General features: G+C 31.4%; 1 protein-coding gene across 3 annotated transcripts in view; it reads right to left on the reverse strand.

Moving 5' to 3' along the window:
• Piezo (piezo type mechanosensitive ion channel component) overlaps positions 1-18,055 on the reverse strand; it is a 171,175-nt gene that overhangs the window by 47,017 nt on the left and 106,103 nt on the right. For all 3 annotated transcript variants that reach the window (XM_014414973.2, XM_067048891.1, XM_067048892.1), the window contains 6 exons: positions 17,311-17,409; positions 13,774-13,939; positions 11,054-11,239; positions 9,642-9,820; positions 8,505-8,658; positions 6,286-6,449 (listed from right to left, as the gene is read on the reverse strand). In XM_014414973.2, the coding sequence (XP_014270459.1) occupies positions 6,286-6,449; positions 8,505-8,658; positions 9,642-9,820; positions 11,054-11,239; positions 13,774-13,939; positions 17,311-17,409 (948 nt within the window). The remainder of the gene's footprint in view (positions 1-6,285; positions 6,450-8,504; positions 8,659-9,641; positions 9,821-11,053; positions 11,240-13,773; positions 13,940-17,310; positions 17,410-18,055) is intronic.

The raw sequence follows: 18,055 nt of genomic DNA on the forward strand, positions 1-18,055 counted from the left end.
TAAATAACACCTTTATTTATTTTAAAAAATGTTCCTTTTTAAAATCAACAAGTCCTATTAGATATTTTTTAAAATGAAATCCCTTTCAGAAAATAGAAAGTATGAAAAATAATTTTATATTCTTCAATCTTAAGATAAGATAACTCTGTTCCAAAACCTGTTCTGATTTTACACATATGTGCTCCAGATTAATAACCACTTTGAAGAACTGTTCACTAATATATATTGAGAGAGCAAGCATCCGACAGCTGAGATGTCCAGCTTATTAAGGATGCAGTGCCATCAAAAAAACTATTTTCAGGATTTTTACATCACTATAATCAGGAAAGCTTCTTCTTTATTTTAAAACTAATGGAAAGTACAGTAATGTTCTTAGTTACAATATCTTAAAATGTCATAGTGACTACTTATTGGAGTTGTAGTAACTTTTTACTGTTTGGTTAAAGTATAGTAACCACATGTCACATGTCACTAACAGCATATTCATTAAGCAAATTTCATCTAATGAATTTTTTCACTAAGAGTGAGTCAAATCCTGTCTAGTATGTGTAGTACCATTTATAATAGGACAGTATCATCTAGAAGCAAATGGGTTATGTACCAGTTAAGTTTAAACAGAATTACATATCAAAATAGAACTGAACTTATTGTAAAATACCTGAAGATAAAATTGAACTGAAACATGAATGCTAAACATCTGGAATCTTAAAATGTAAGAATACTGCATTTCTAAACTTTTCACCTTAGATAATTGATAAGTAAAAATGTAGTAACTATTTTTTTTATTAAATAACATAATTGACACAATTTATTTACTTAAAAAATCAGAAAAAATTAGGATTGAATTGATAAGAATTTTTTTTTATAAATTCTAAATTGATGAGACAGTACATTCTAAAGCAGTTCTGATAGTAAGGACAGGTATAATAAACTTCAAAGGACTTAATCTCCAAAACATTCTCAGGTCAGACACTGCATTTTTCTCAATGAGGGCAGTTTGAAGGAGAGAAAGAAATTGAATTTATAATGTCATAGTGTAGAATTAAGAAATTCAAATTCAAAATCTTTCGTTAATAATAAAAATCTTTGTATTCAAATTTCTGTTGAATACAAAGATTTATCAATTATCATCAATTAAAATATCAATATTTAAACATTCTGAGGGAATATACATATTGAAATTATGCTATCTTACAAATATATTTTCTTACCTGCTTCCACAGAAATAAAAATAAGAAGCAGTCCAGCAATCCAAAGCTGATAGAAATTTATTAATGAACACCATTTTCTAAGTAATAATGAGAAAAGATTGATATTAATTAAACTATAAAATATTGAATTTTTTCACATTTATTAACTAAAATCTGGATTTCATACCCACAAGAAATATAAGTTTAAGTAGAGATATCCAATATAAAGTTTATAATAAAAAAAAAAAAAGTGCATAATTACAAAGATATATAACATACAAAAAACGTTTAACAATTTCAAAACAGTTCAATGTTTATTTTCTAAATTATAAACCCATATAATAAAATTATATATGTGTGCGTATGTATGTATTTATATATATAAATGTGTGTGTATGAATATGTGTGTGTATATATATATATATATATACACACACACATATAGGCTGTTTCAGGGTTGAGTGTCCAAACTGAGATATGAATTAAGGACCTCGAAACAAGAAAAAAATTTCTTCTGAAGATATGTCTGACAACGCTTTGTTTAAGAAATATTTACACCTAAAGATTTTCATTGTTATAAATTATTTAGGTTATATGAAATAAATAAAAATTATTTATTTGTTCCAACTACTTTATTAATTAAACGTAAACATTAAATTCATATTAAATGATGTTCACAGGAGTGATTTCCTTGCGCATTAAGACAGGCTAGGCATCTTTCTTCAACAGCAGCAGTGGCAGAACGGCCACATGTCCCAACTCAATCATAGTAATAATTATTAAGGAATTCTAGAAATGTACCCGCATTGAGTCGAGGCAGCAAGAAATGCGGACCTATTAAAATATTGTCTATTATCCCCAGCCACACATTGCACTGGAACTGGTGCTGACAATGGTGCTCACGAATTGCATGTGGATTTTCCTGTGACCAGAGATGATTATTTTTCTGATTGAAGATAGCTCTTCTTGTGAAGGTAGCTTCATCTTTTCAGAGAACGTTACCTGAAAATTGTAGATTATACTCAACTTGATTTAAGTACTAAAAAATTTCTTTGTCGAAAATCTTGCGGTAATAAATTTTGTACTCGTTGATAATGATATGGGTGAAGTCCATCTAGAATGAGTTTTCCATACTGTAGTTGGTGTAATATTTAATTCTGCTCCAGCTCTTCGTGTACTGCCAGATGGATTATCACCGAAATATTGTAATATGGTTGCACTCCTTTCTTCATTTTGTAAAGGGGCAAAAATACCATCAGCACATGGTATTATAGCAAATGTACCAGTACCATTGCAAAAATCGTACACAAACAAATTATCGGCTTATTCACCATTAATATAAATTGAAGGCATAATGATGAATACTCTGTTAAAGCCTCTGATAAATGTTAATGACAGTTCCCAATGCTAATTCCAAATAGTATTAATCCTTATGTTGCCAATAGTTTTTATACAGTTAGGGATAAAAGGCCATCTTAGTATTCTAGTATTAGCATTTGATGACACCTTCACTTTGAACAACATTTAATATGAATCTTAATGTTTCCATTAATTAATAAAGTAGTTAGAACAAATAAATTGGTTTTATTTATTTCATGTAACTTAAATAATTCATAACAATGAAAATCTTTAGGTGTGGATATCTCCTAAACTAAGCGTTTGCGGACATACCTTCAGAGGAAATTTTTTTCTTGTTTAGAGGCCCTAAGTTTATATTTTCAGTTTGGCCACTTAACCCTCAAACACCCTGTATATATCTGTATATAACAGATTTAGGTCATAAAAACCATTTAATTGGGGTAAAAATAAATTCACAACTAAACGATCATTTCAGAAGGTAACTAAATTACTACTCACACACATGCAAAAATTTATATAAGCATATTATAACATTTCAAATATTTATTTACAATACCAAGAAATATACAATAAGTTTGTTTACATGTAATAACAATTTTCTCTTAATATTGTTTTAGTTCAACAACTCAAACATCAACAACTTAAGGTAGTTTTTATTGATCAATAAAGAAGGAATCTTATAATTTCTCCCATACTGGAAATAAATAATCACATATTCATCACAAAACATAAGGCTGGCTGAAGGTTTGATGCCAACACTCTAACAATCGCTGCCCTTCAAAAAAACCTACATCAGACTAACACCAGTCTGACCAACACATTTACACATTGCAACATATAGGATTAGTGGTGCTGTAACTCATTAAAAAGGAGGAAGTATAAAATTATTGTAAATAATTATTTTTAGGTTTCCATAGAGTAAGCTCAAATTACTAATCTTGCAATGAAAAATAATAAACAATTCCCTCTGTGGCCCATGTTAATAACATTCATTTTGAATTCCACACAAAACTTGGTGATATCTTGAGAATTTAAATACTCCATAAACTTTAATTAAACCCTATGAATATCTCCCTAGAGATATCAGAAATATCAGTGGTAAAATAAAATAAAACTGTCAATTTATTTCCCTCATCTGCAATTCTAGAAAAGCAAACATTGATTCCTAAGATTCCAATAAAAGAAATACCAAACACTAATTAGGACATCAAAAGCATTTAACTATCTCGGAAATTTTTTATGTACAAAAATTAAAATATGTACAGTTTATGTATAATTACATCAAACACAATATTATTAAAGCTAGACTACTTAATATTACAAGATTTACATGGTTATGAGTATACTAAATTATGACAATGAGTTGATTAAAAAAAAAAATGTTGGTTTTCAAGTTGGATGTTTTAATTTAACCTTGAAATATTTAAATCAGTTTCGATAAAATAGAAATCAAATAAAAGGATCACCGAGCTCATCACAGCTTAATATAGCTTCAGATCATTTATCCATTTTAGCCCTGTTCTACCTTTTAGGCAATAATGGTGTTAGTATCAGTGGAAAGCTAAGCGTGCCTGCCTTACAACTCACTTCTACAAGAAAAACAATGCATACATTATTATTTTTGGCTATGCACACAGCTTTGTCAGTTTCCCTTCTTCAGTTATCATTCTCTCCTGCCCTTCCACAGTCCACCAGACTCCCTGGTACAGCTTCTTCCTCCCCAAGGTGAAGTGATTTGGTCCCACAACCTTCTTCTGTCCGTATATAAAGGTCTTATGGTACAGGTAGTTCTCCTTTATCATTAGTTGTGGGAGATCACTCCTATTGCTTAGGAAACAGAGCCCTGTCTCCCTCAGCAGCTCATAGAGGGAACAGACAAGTACAATATGCTCAGCATTCCCATGTGCTCCACAGCTTGTATACAGGGGTTCAATATTCTAAGCATGTTAAATGAGTTGAAACCCTTTGCCCAGTAAAGAACAGTGAGGCCCAACAGTTTAGGAAGAACAATGTTGTTTCCAGTCAGGAGCCAATGGTGGGGAAGTATTTTCTATGAGAATCCCCTTTTTGGGATTGTCACCCACTTCCAGTTCCATTCTTCTAATTAATGTGTTCTCCCTGAGGATCCTCTTCCACCTGTTCCATAGGGTTTTAACCAGTCCTCACTTAGATATTCTCTGGTAGAGCTGCCAGATCTTCCCTCTTCATCTTAAGCCAGTAAATATCTTGCAGGAGGTAGTCAATAAGAATTCTCTCTGCTAAGACTTGTTCTACCGCATGAGAAATCGTTCTCTAGGTCCTAGAAACCAAAATGCTTTTCAGTCTATGTAAGAGATTCTGACTCCACACATGGGACGCATATCTCAAGTTACCCACAACCCCTTTACAAATTGGCAATGTAGCTAAGTATCTTATTCCTCAAAATTGGGGCACATCTAACAAAGTCTATTAAGAGCTAGTTTCGAACAAATTCTCATGTATTCCAAGTGAGGTGTTCCTTCCTTCCTTCCAATCTTTAGCCCAAGGTACATGACAATCTCACATAGGTTGTGAGATTTTTTCAGTTTCACAACAGAGAAATAAGGTTTAATTTAATTATAATAAATAATAATCAAGAGGGTAATTTCAACAATCGAGTCAAAAGTCAATAAGCAGCCTTCATCTTATATCCTTTGATTATCATTAGTACAAATAGTAAATTATTTATTTTAGAGCCAACAACCTAAAAGTTCTGACGATGGTAAACTCTTAAGACTTCTTTGCCCAAAAACAAATAAACAAAACATAATGATAATAATAATAAATGTTTATTATTGGTTATAAACAGCCAACCAAAATTTCAAGTACTCGAAGTTAATTTCACTAAGATTAAAATATAAAAATTTTGAATGAAAATCAACATTATTCTTTTTTATACTCACCACATTGTGTCATAATATAAGTTAACTGTATTATATTTACATTGAGTTATAGCTGATCTTTCACTGAAGTAGCTTAAGTGATCCTAAAATCATGAAAATTTAATTTAATAACACTGTACATTAATAGCATCTGGTGACTGAAGCAAAGCAACTGTGCAAGAAAACACAGATAAATAATACGGTACATGTATGATGAGACTTGGGTGATATGCTTGAGATGATTGACTGCCTAGGTGTAGAAAGACTGAACCACGGAGGTCTTGCCCTTACAACAGCACCATACGGTGGAGGAGAGAACACAGGGTAAGAGTCGTCTAGAGATGGCTGGAATTCTGATGGAGAGCCAAACGACATCCTCTGTGGCTCTAGATATCCATCCAGAGAACGTGAGAGAATAGCAGATGTTGGAGTAGGAGGTTGGAGGAACCGTGGTGGACTATCTTCTTCAATTGGAGTATGGAATCCTTGTGGGGAGGAAAGACTCTCACTACCATCTTCTGCCAATGGTGCGCTACCTCCACCAGTTTCACCTTCGCCTTCAAGAACAAATATACTCTTTCCCGACAGCTAAAACTTTTACTGCCACATTTTCGTTTATTTTCAAAGTTTACAATAAATCTCTTTTAGAATATATTTGCTTACTAGACTAAACAAGGTATGAAAGATTTTAGCAAGAAGGAAGTTGGACTGAAATGAATAGAAACTAATTATTACAATTTGTTAAATAATTAGATCAAAATAGTTTTACTGATAACATCTGTATTACTAGGTAATGAGTGAAACAAAAAAGAATAATTAAAAAAAATAAATTTTACCTTGAAAATGATTTGTAGGCTCTTTGTAAGTTGGGCCTTGTAATTTCTTCTGAGAAGCTTTAATCCTATCCATTTTGTTCTTAATTTTCTCCAAAATTCTCTTTTCAGTTTCTTGCTGCTCAAAAATCCTCTTTTGACTTAATTCTTCAATTAGTTCAGCTCCTCTAAAAATAAAAAATTACTTTCTGATTTCAAGTATCACAAACAGCAAAATTCCAGTAGATCTAGTGTAGTATATAAGTACCCTTCTAAAATTAAACAACCAAAGATAAATTAGCAGTTCAAACAAAGTTGAAATAAATATAAAAAGATGGTCAGGGTTGCAGTCAAAAAAGAACAAATGGTTTTAACTATTTGTTCGTTTTTGACTATAACCCTGACCATCTTCTTATATTTAAGTTTTACGATAAACTATATATGTGTGTGTGTGTGTGTTAATGGAATCTTTTGCATATTGGAAACATTATTGTGTTTTATAGTGAGCCTTTTAATTATTGCTAGGGATTGGAGTAGCTCAGTAAGACTTATCTTAACTTTCTAATCCAGCTGTGGCAGGTAATAGTTTATTCTGTTAAATCAGCTGTGGGTTGACCCTGTGAGTATTGAGACCCCTCCAAGGGCAAACTTAGTACCACCACAATAAAATTAGATACTCTTAATCGAAGGCAAGAAAGTGACTGTTAGCATGATCTTTAACAAAACCTAGTAAAACCATTGGTCAAGAAACAATACTTCCTTACTAAGTTCCTAAACCAAGACCCTTCATGGGCTTTAGTAGTAAAACATTTTTTATAATCATTACGGATTGACATTCAAATTTAAGCAATAAATTTTAAGAAAATAATTTACAGAAATTAGGCCAACACAGAATTATTAAGATTTTTTAAATGAATATCATAGAATATTTCTATGATATATTATGAAGGTGTGACCCTTTTATTCCTTCATGGATGGCACATCATTCCTACCCATGGGTTATTATACTTCTCACAAAACATGCCTCTTGTTTCATCAAAACTTGCAAAAATTAATTCATAGACAAAGTGTATTCTCTATAAATCCCTAAGTATTAGATATTAGATCAGGACATTAGTCCTGCCAACTATACATATATTATTTTTATGTTCTATTTTCTTTTTGTTTTGGAATTTTAACATTAGAAAAATGCTTTAAAATCTTGGAGATGGTTTCTCAACAGTTAGCCACCTATTTCAACCAACTGTTTAATTGTTTTGATATTTCACCTTAAATACTTTTGTTTCAATTAGAAATATCTCATAAATAAAAATCTAATAAAGCAGCAGTAAACCTACAATAGGAATCACAATAGTTGCATTATAGTCCATTCACAGAGAAATTGCTGCTGAATCATCCCCACTGTAATCTAACATAACCACACATTACTTTGATTCTATGAACAAACAAAAAGGAGTCCCTTCATTCTTCATTGTGAATTAGTCATTCTCATCTAGAATTTGTAGCTGGTTGGGGTATGATACAGGGAAAGTTGGATAGTCATCCCCCACCAATCAGTGATATTCTATTAGTGAAAAAACTATAGTTTACTACAAATTGATATTAACAATCAAATAATAAAAACTTGCATGATAATCGTTCACTTGAAATTTGTCGTCTGGAAACAATAGTAATATCAAAAATTATATAATAAGAAAGTATATGACAGAAAAATGATTATTGTTGAACAGAAAAAATACCTGAAAAGACAAAAAAAAAATAATTTTGATAAATGAAAAAAGGTTATTTATGTAGATCATTTAAAAATTCTGAACTCATTTCTTTTAATACACTGCGAACTAAGGTGCAAACTATTTTTGCATTTGCAACCACTTCTTTTTTTGCCAAGGCTTCCTAAATTTTTTTCAGAGGATACTGAAAAGTTTGTACAATGTCTACAAATGGTGAGCCATTCACATGTGCTTCTGGTCCGCTGCAACCCAATGGTTGGTGGGTTACTGGTTTTGGTTTGAAAAATCTTTATTGGATACATTTTTGCATACACTTGTTTAATTCTAAAAAACCTAAAAAATTTATCTAGAGCAACGATTGATTTCATCATACCTTGCTGAATTCACAAATTGCTATATGGAATAGAGGCAATTTGGAGGCTCACTACTGAACATGTTAATGAGCTTAAGAGTTAAATGTGTCAGTACAAAAGCCAAATTTTCTATAACAATAAACTCATTTCAGTAACGTACCTTGATGCAAGAATAGACATAGCTTTTGCTTCATCAATAATATGAAAGAAATAATAACTATTAAATAGCCTGCGCTGCAAAATGAGAAAAGTGAAGCATAAACTGTCCCAAAAAAGACCAATATCACCTTGATAAACCTCACACTCAATAGGATCTGCAACAAATAATATAAGGATAAAAGTTCAAGATGAATGAATGAATGAACCTCCTTTCTGAACTTTTTAAACATATAATGTTAGTGCTCGGTCACACTTTAAAATGTAATTATCGTTTACTTTAATATACTTATCATAGTTGTTCACCCTCAGGTTGAACCAAAACTATCTGTTATCAAGAAAAATATATTAATAACAGAACAATATTGTAATTGTGAATATGCAAAGGAATACAGATGAAATTTATCAAATTAAAAAATCTGAACCAAATCTTATTTAATATTTATCCATATATTTGAAAAAGAAATATAAAACATCAGTAACTACTTTGTCTAACAAGCTTAATTTTTTTTGCTAACATTTTCAATCTAAAAATAATTATTCCCAGCATTATAATCTAACTGGTAGGAGGAAAGTCATTTACTGAGGCTCTCAATACTGATAACAATAATAATAATAATAATAATAATAATAATAATAATAATTAGAATAGAACAGTCATTTCCTAAGTCAATTCTAACAGGAAAATTTGTATATTGTAATAGGAGAGTATGAGAGGTATGATTAAGGAGGCATTTCTCCCCCACCACTTCCATTTCATCTTGCGCTACAAAATCATTTTACTCCCATAAAATTTATTTTTCTTGAGTTGTAGAACATCATTAAAGAAGTTTCACTTCAAAAGATGTGATATTCAATAAATTGCTATTAAAAGAGGTAAGTGAACTTAATAAACTAAGTAAGTGAAAATATAAGGTAACTGAGTAAGTGAATGTAAGGTAACTGAGTAAGTGAACATAATGAATGTGTGAACATGTTCAAAAACCTTGGGTGTGAGTGGAGTGACCATTTGGGATTTGAATCCGATAAGTGACCATTTCTTACAAACCTCGAATCAAAACATCCTTTATGCAAAGTTTTCCTTTTACTCATAACTTTTAATAATATATAATTATACTAAACATTATAACATTATTATTACCAAAAGCTCCACGAGGAATTGGCGTTTGTGAACCAAACTTCTTAATACAAGCTATACCAAGAAGTTGGACTATCCAACATGCATTATCTTTCAAATATTGTATAAATAGGCACCCCAACATTTGGAGAACAGTCTTGATGAATATCACAGCAACATTAAAAATTATCAACCAGTTCCACCTAGAAAAACAACAATAACATGGAGTAATATAATATTTAAAAATAATTAAAATAAGTTATTCTGGTTTAACCCTGCGAGAACTCTCGCATTAGATATGTTTTCTTCTTCACTTTAATTCATTAGAAATATAAGTAATATCATGCTCTGTATGAACAATATTTTTTATGATATCATGCTCCTTTGTATGAACAATATTACATCATCAGGAAAGTCTATTCATACAATTGGTAAAGCTGCACTTACTTTATAATGAACATATTTAAGTAACAATTTGCCTGAAAAGAAATTAACTTACCCTACTGGAAAATATCACTTTATTTTTACTGTTAAGATTCAGCTATTCAAAAACTTATATTAACACTGAATTGTACTTGCTGTGACCTCATGGCTAGGCCATACATGGATAGATGTTTTAGGTGGGCTACCAATTTTTGGTGGGAGCCAACAGGTCTTAATAATTTGAGACATGGAAATTGAAAATAGGTGTTTACAAAAAAAAAAAAGAAAAAACCTTGGAATATCACTGTTTAACATGAATAATAAGACTTATGAATTGGTTAAGTCTTTAGTACAAAATATTATTTTATAAGCACTGACAAACTGTGCCTGATTTGTCCGCTATCTCAAAAACGGTTCATTTTTGGGCTTTAAAACAAAGGATCCAAGATAAATTCTGTAGGAACATACTTTGGTATCGTTATCCACATCAAAATCTTTAAAACACAATTCAAACCATATCAATCCATCGAATTATGTGTCTCACTGTTTTGAAACCTCTAAATTTTTTTAACAACTTTTATTAAAGAGCCAGTAAGAATTTCAGAATCAAAATTGAGGTAATTCACTTCTTCATGAAATTCTCTTTCTTTTGATACATCATTTGTCAAAATCTCTCACTCCTGAGAGCTGGAAAAGGGATCTATAGTACTGTAAATATATATGTACAATTATTAATATATGGTATATAATTATAATCGAACCCAGATCCAATAGATCAGAACAAACTCAATTCTCCAAAAATATAAGCTAACTTTAACCACCACAATGGTATTTATATTAAACAGGTACATTCTTACATTATAATCGTTATATTAAATTATAAATGTTAGAAATAGTGAACAAGCTATAATGGCCAATGTACAAGACAAACTTTTTTTTCTTAAACCAAGATATGCTAAAAGAAACAGAAAAAATTTACGACTTTACAAATAATTTAATATTATAAACCTTACCATTTCAAAATTGTCTTTACTGGTCTCAAGTAAAGATCATTTCCTTGCCAGAGAAAGATGAAAGCTCCAATTAAGTAACCTAATGAGAATAGGTTGACCCTATTAGTACCTGCTAGGAACACAACAGCCAACGTTATCCAAAGAAATGCTTGAAACAATATCCTCTTCACAACATCTAGGTAAGACCTTCAAAAAGATTATTTAAATTAGGCCATTGAAGCAACTCACAGTTTTAGTCTAAGAAGAGTTAGCTTTTAGATACTGACTAAGATATATGATATTAAAATTATCTTTAGGTGTCCTTAATCTTAAAGAGAAATATTTAAGACTATTGTTTAGAAATTCTTGAATAAATATAATTAACTTAGTACACTGTGTGACAGTAATTTTATTTCAGAAAGGTATAAGAGAAATAATGGAGAATTTCCATCTAAAATACTAAACCTAGGAAACTGAACTTAGGCTAATTTATCAATGTCATGTTTTTAAAAAATTACATTCTTCATTATGATAGTTAATATTATCCTCTATTTATTATAAAACAAGTCTCAACCTTAAGAATAATAATAAAGTTGAAAAAATGTGAACTTAAGAATATCACAGTAAAATATTAAGGATCAATTTTAGGTCAAAGAAGCTTTAAAAAAAATCATATAATAACATATGTTATTAAGCAAATTTTCAGAATAAAGCATAAAACTGGAGTTTTATCAGTAAACATTAAGAACTTGGTCAATCATGAAAGCCCTGAACAAAAAAAAAGAAGCAAAATTGAACTTTTATCAGTGAATATTGACCATTGTCAAAACTTGGTAAATGTTTGCCTTTCATGATGTTATACCTATTTATAGGCATATAATGAATATTATATTTGCATACTTCTAGATAATTTCACTTCATTCACAGATCACAGAATTTTATCTCTATCACTTGTGGTGTAGGAGAGTGGTGCGTGAGGAGGAAGTTGAGTATGGCAGAAGCCAAGACTCAGGCCATACTCATAAGAGGCTCCACGGACAGGGCTCATCCTATCACCCTGGATATCCAAGGAGAGAGGGTTAGACCGGGTGAGGAGGTGACATACCTTGGTGTAAGGATAAGAAGAAGATTCGATGCCACTTCTCACATAGTGTATCTAAAGGACAGGGTGACACTATCACTCAATGGATTAAGTAGGATAAGGGGTGCATTTTGGGGCCTCAGGTACCCTGCAACGATGACCATATATAAAGGTGTGATCTTGGGTATTCTGAGGTACGCATCCCCTGTCTGGAGCCGAAACCTCATGCAGACACAGAAGAGAAGACTCGCCACCATACAGAGATTGGCTCTGCTGAGGGTCACAAAGACATACAGAACGGTGTCACATGAGGCGGTTCAGGTCCTGGCCGGAGTGATGCCTCTAGAACTCATCCTCAGGGAGGATGTCCTTATATATGAAGTAAAGAGAAGGACTAGAAGCACTACCGGATGAGCTCCGAGAGAGGACCAGTGAGACTCCAAACTTATGGAAGAAAATACTGCAGGAGGACTCAATACAGAAGTGGAATGGACAGTGGGTAGCAAGCCAGAAGGGTGCTACTTTGAGAAAATTCTGAAGGCTAAATGGGTCATCCCAGACTATTGGGTCTCACAGATCCTAACAGGACACGGGGGGTTTCGGGGAAAACTGCAGAGCTTTGGAAAGAACATCGACCCCCAGTGCCCACGTGCAGAGTTCCTGAAATAACAGAACACGTAATAGTGGATTGCTCCGCCATGGAAGGACACCGAACCAGGCTGTTGAGAAAGATGGGGATTTTCACCCTCACCGAGTCGGACTTTCCCTGTTTGATGGAAGAAGAGAATTATCCCTTCTTCAGGGAGTTCATTTACGGGTGGAAGGAGGTGGTGGGCCCAACTCATTTCACAATGGGAAGGACTTGACCGCCCAACATCGGCGAGCCACCAGAAGAGGAGGAAGCTGACCCAGACTGAGACCAGAATCTTACAAAGCAATAGGTTGCAAAGGGGTGCAGTAAATTGTAAGGAAGTACTGTTACTAAGCCAACGGCTGTGCAAGGAGATGATTTGAACAAAATCACTGTAGGAGGCACCCAGACGGATGCGCACCAGAAGGGCCTACCGAACGGATGCAGTGGACCAGGCGCAGCTCCATCAGTAAGGCGCTAAACCTAGTGCTGGGCTGCACCACAGTAAAAAATTTAATAAAAGAATAAAAAAAAAAAATAATTGGTGATCTTTGGGAGCAGTGGCTCCCGCACCCCCATGCCAGAAATGGCAAGGAAGGGGGATTAAAAAAAGAAAAAAAAATTGTTTAGGAGAAATGTAAATCACAATGTATTTTGAAGAACACCTTCTGAAGATTTCACTTATTACCAAAAAATAAAATAAAAAGGCCTACCGTTAAATTAACATTGATACAGCGGTACAAAAGAAGTTGAAAGATCCAACTTAATATGAAAAGGTTGGGAATAGTATCTTTACAACTCTTTACACTTAATTTTAGCTAACTCCTTTGGCTGATTTGTGAAACATTAATATTCAGAATACATGCTCCATTAAGAGCAGCTCTACCTGATTTTGGATAAAATGAGCTGATTAAGCACTTAATCCATTTAACCTTACATGAATTTCATAAAATGTTTTATATAAGATCCTTAAACACTCAACATAATAATGTTTTCAAGAGACAATTATATTTAAAATTAAAAACCTACCTCGTATAAGAAATGAAGTCAGGTGTAGGATTGACAAATTGGTCTAGTTCTGCATCATCCACAATGCTTCTATTGGTTCCTCCGGGATATGATCCATCAATATGTTTCCTCTCTATCCTGAATACAACACCTTGGCGGCAAACCAGCATAAACACAAGAAAGTCACCTAAAAAGATATTAAATTGAATGACTGAGATAGGAAAAAACCATGAATGTCAATTTTTCTGGTTATAGGCAGATTAAGTTATTTGGAATACAATGATACACCATAACTTGATGACAAATTAAAATTGTAATTTGTCAAATAAAATATAAAACATAAATTAGTGATGAATGTAAATAGGTAATTCTGAGGGGTGAGTTGAACCTCTTTCAAAGAAAAAATAATAAATAAACAACCAAAAATATACATTTATCAACCAGGAACAGTTTATATCAGGCACAGAGTATGATATTTCAATTTACGACTGAAAAAGAAACTGAAATAATAACAAAAACACTAAGTTACACAGGCATTTAACATTTATAGTCAGAAGCTCGTCTTTGAATCTCTGTTTCCACTGCTATTTGCTATGTCCTAATTAAGTGCTGCCAAAATGATGTTTATAACTCCTCCAACTAAGCCTTAAGTTTTCTTTATGAAAACATAACATTTTTTTTTCATTTTCATAAGACTTAATCATAAAAACCATTTGAAAACTCATTTTTAACTAGGGACTAGTGATGGATTTTGACCAGTTCTATTTATTTTTTATAACTTCGTCTTTTCATTTTCTGCACTGCTTTCAGGATTGTTCCTCTTTATCATAAATCTAGAATATTTTATTTTTTAAATGTAAAATTGAAATTATGAAAGGAATTTTATTTTATATTGATTGAGTTTCTAAATTTTATAATTGTACAGATTAATCAGGACTTGTCATTTTCAAATACTAATTTCAATTTTGACTTTTTATAACCATTTTCATTTTTGTGAACTATTGAAAATTTTAAACACAGACCTTTTATTGTACCTTGGGTCCATTTGAAGATTTTAGAAATATTTCAATGAAATCAACTGGCAGATTATATGATTCTTACCTTTATACTTCTAAACTTGAGAATGATGCATAATTGCCGAGGATCTGATAACTTCTGAGTTAAAATTGATGGTTCAAATTTATACTAAACTGAAATCTATGAAGACAGGCCAGTAATACCCTTTTCTTTCTTTACTCTCTATCAATCTCTTTGCCGGACAAACTTTCATGATAACAGCTATTGCAGGATAGTTATTCTTTCTTGAAGTCTTCAAAGTTAATATATTCCTCAATATTCAGTATTTTTTTTCACTATCCTGGTTTCTTTATTTCTGCTTTTAAAATTCCATCTTCATTCCTCTTTCCTTGATTAATATTCTAATATTGTTAATCCACTTCACTCAAATTCTTGCCCTTTCTAAAATGAATTACCTTTCCTGATTTTCTAATTAATAAAATAATTTAGAAATAAGTTAAATAGTTTATTTCACCAAAAGCAGGATGCAAAAATTTTAATTTTTATATTATGATTGTTCTATTATATTTCATCTGTTTTCAACTACAATTCACTTCAAACCCGGCACTCACTAATAAGTACACGTTTCACTGATATATATTTTAATTGAAACATACAGATTTATGACACAAAGAATGAATGACAACTTAGTTTTCTAAATATGATATCATAATCATTCTTTATCAACCATCTAAGCAACGGTTCAAAGTAGATTTTGAATTTTTTTTATTTTTCCCCAGTCTGACCTTTCTGCCAATTTAGGTGATTGTTCTACAGGTTACCATTCTGTTCAAGGCAGGATAGGAAGATCGAGATTTATTCTGCAGAGCTGCCACAAAATAAAGGTTAACACACCCAGGAAAGAGTAGAACAGACACTACAGCCCTGAATTAAACTCCACAATCCTCAACTAGTCCTTTTCTTGTGTTCCGACCCATATCTCTCTTTGCAAGCAGTGTCTTCTTCTGGTCCCTTTCTCCAAAACTTTAGCTTTGTGCATCATCCTGGCAAACCAATTATTTTCTATTCATAGAATGTGTCCACACTTCTGGTTACTATCAGAGAAAAAATGAAGCACGAAGTAATCTATCTTATGTGGAGATATGATAGTACTTTCATACTTGATAATTCAAACATTAATGTTAACTATAAGAATATCAAAAGGTTAGGAGAAGTGAATAAGACATCATTAGTGAAATGTATATTATATTAACCCAGGTCAATGCTCCACATACAAATTCTTGATTCATAGAAAAATATTACTTCTATGTATTCAGAATGGAAACTACTTGGAATAAATCCACAAATATTTGTTAAATGTATATAATCAGTACATAAAATTTAAGAAGATAACTTTAAGTGGTAGTTTAAAACTACTTATTATTAGTTTATAACATGCTTATTATCAATATTATATGTGTTAACATAATTTTCATTTAATTATAATCTTAACAATTTCTTGAGACTGATAAATTTGTTTAAAATAAATAATTTAAATTCTATCCATTATAGTCTCAAAACCTTTAATTTCTCTTATAAGTCCGACGTTTCAGCCAATCCGGCCATCTTCAGGGACAATCTACTTAATACAACTTTGAAATTATATAATTTAAAAACTCTAAGCTCCATGCAGGCTATTCTGCCTAGGTCAAAACATCAATTTCTAATTAGTCAATATTCACTTAAAACAAAATCAAAATCATTTATTTTGATCATCAATTATTCACAGACATTATTCATTAAAAACTTTATCACAACTTTTATTTGTGTTAAGGTTGTATCACAAACTTTAAATCAAAGTTGTATTAAGTAGATTGTCCCTGAAGATGGCCGGATTGGCCAAAACGTCGGACTTATAAGAGAAATAAAAGGTTTTGAGACTATAATGGATAGAATTTAAATTATTTATTTAAAAAAAATGATTTTCATTGCTTATATGTCTCTAACTACTTTCTATATTTATTTATTAAATATATAATATTGATAACACTCCCAGAACTGAAATTTCATGTTACATAACCAGATGTTTCCAAACAAGGTAAAGTAATTATGTGGTCAGTAATTTGCAGAAACATTTCATGTTAGACCTGTTACTGGTAATGATGGAGGAACTATCCCAGGTAAATGGGCTTCTAAGTTCTTTTTGCAAACCCCAGATGACTAGCAAAAAACAGCTGCCCAGTCGTAAGCATAGTGGGACTGTCTGGATTCATTTCTAAAGATTACCACAAACTATAGTAGGAATTGAACCCAAACCACTATTAGGTCAACACTACAGAACCTTCAATTGTGAACCTTTTTTGACCATTGTTGAATTTAAAACTTAAGCAGACAATTTCAACATACACTACTACATTTTAAAAATCTAAGGACCATTTAGGCCAAGAAGAACAAGAAGAAAATTGATGAGACATCCTATTTTCACTGTTCATTCAGCTTATATGTAACTAACTACTTTTTATGTTTGAATTTATTTTTATTTCTTATCTAAGTTGTACATACAGATAATTTTGTAAGATGGTGGAGGATCAAAATTATCAGGAAGGTAGAACCATTCTCTAAAGCTGTTCATTCTTGCTGACTTTTCAGCCCAAGGATATCCTAGAAAAAAAAAAGTAACAACATAGTATTAGAAATTATTAAACAAAATACTTTTTTAAGCAGATGATTCTTCATTAGCTCTTGATACATCATATTAAGTTAAACAGAGAAAAAATTGGTTAAAAATAACAGTGAACAAATAGTATGGGTTTTTAAACCTGTTGAAAATTTAAAAAAACAGCAATTTAAAAAAAAAAGAATAATTATATAAATATAATTTGGTATTATCATCTATTTGAAATAATAAAATTTAATTATTTTGAAAAGCCAAAATTTTTAATTTTGATGACATACGGGTTTTTTATTAATAGTGGCATTGAAAAAGATTTTTTTTTTTTTATTTAGAATTGGACATATAGTAAATAAAGTACCATAGACTGTGGTTACTTTCTTTACTGAGGTTGTTCTACAAACTTTCCCAAAGCTATTAGAGTCGTTACAAATTAACTCCAGCATATGGCACTATCAATCTATGGAATTCTTCAAACAAAAAATTTAAAAAAAACATTTTTATATCATAAGTGCTAATATTCAAGAAATGCAGTGACACACTATTGAAGGTTCAGGTTTTTAGATTACTGTGAGTATTTGGATATTGGAATAAAATGTACATTTACATAATTCGTTTCATTTAAAAATATATATA

The sequence above is a fragment of the Halyomorpha halys genome, unplaced genomic scaffold (assembly GCF_000696795.3).
Source record: "Halyomorpha halys isolate HHAL.00 unplaced genomic scaffold, Hhal_1.1 Scaffold91.1, whole genome shotgun sequence".
Classification (NCBI taxonomy): domain Eukaryota; kingdom Metazoa; phylum Arthropoda; class Insecta; order Hemiptera; family Pentatomidae; genus Halyomorpha; species Halyomorpha halys.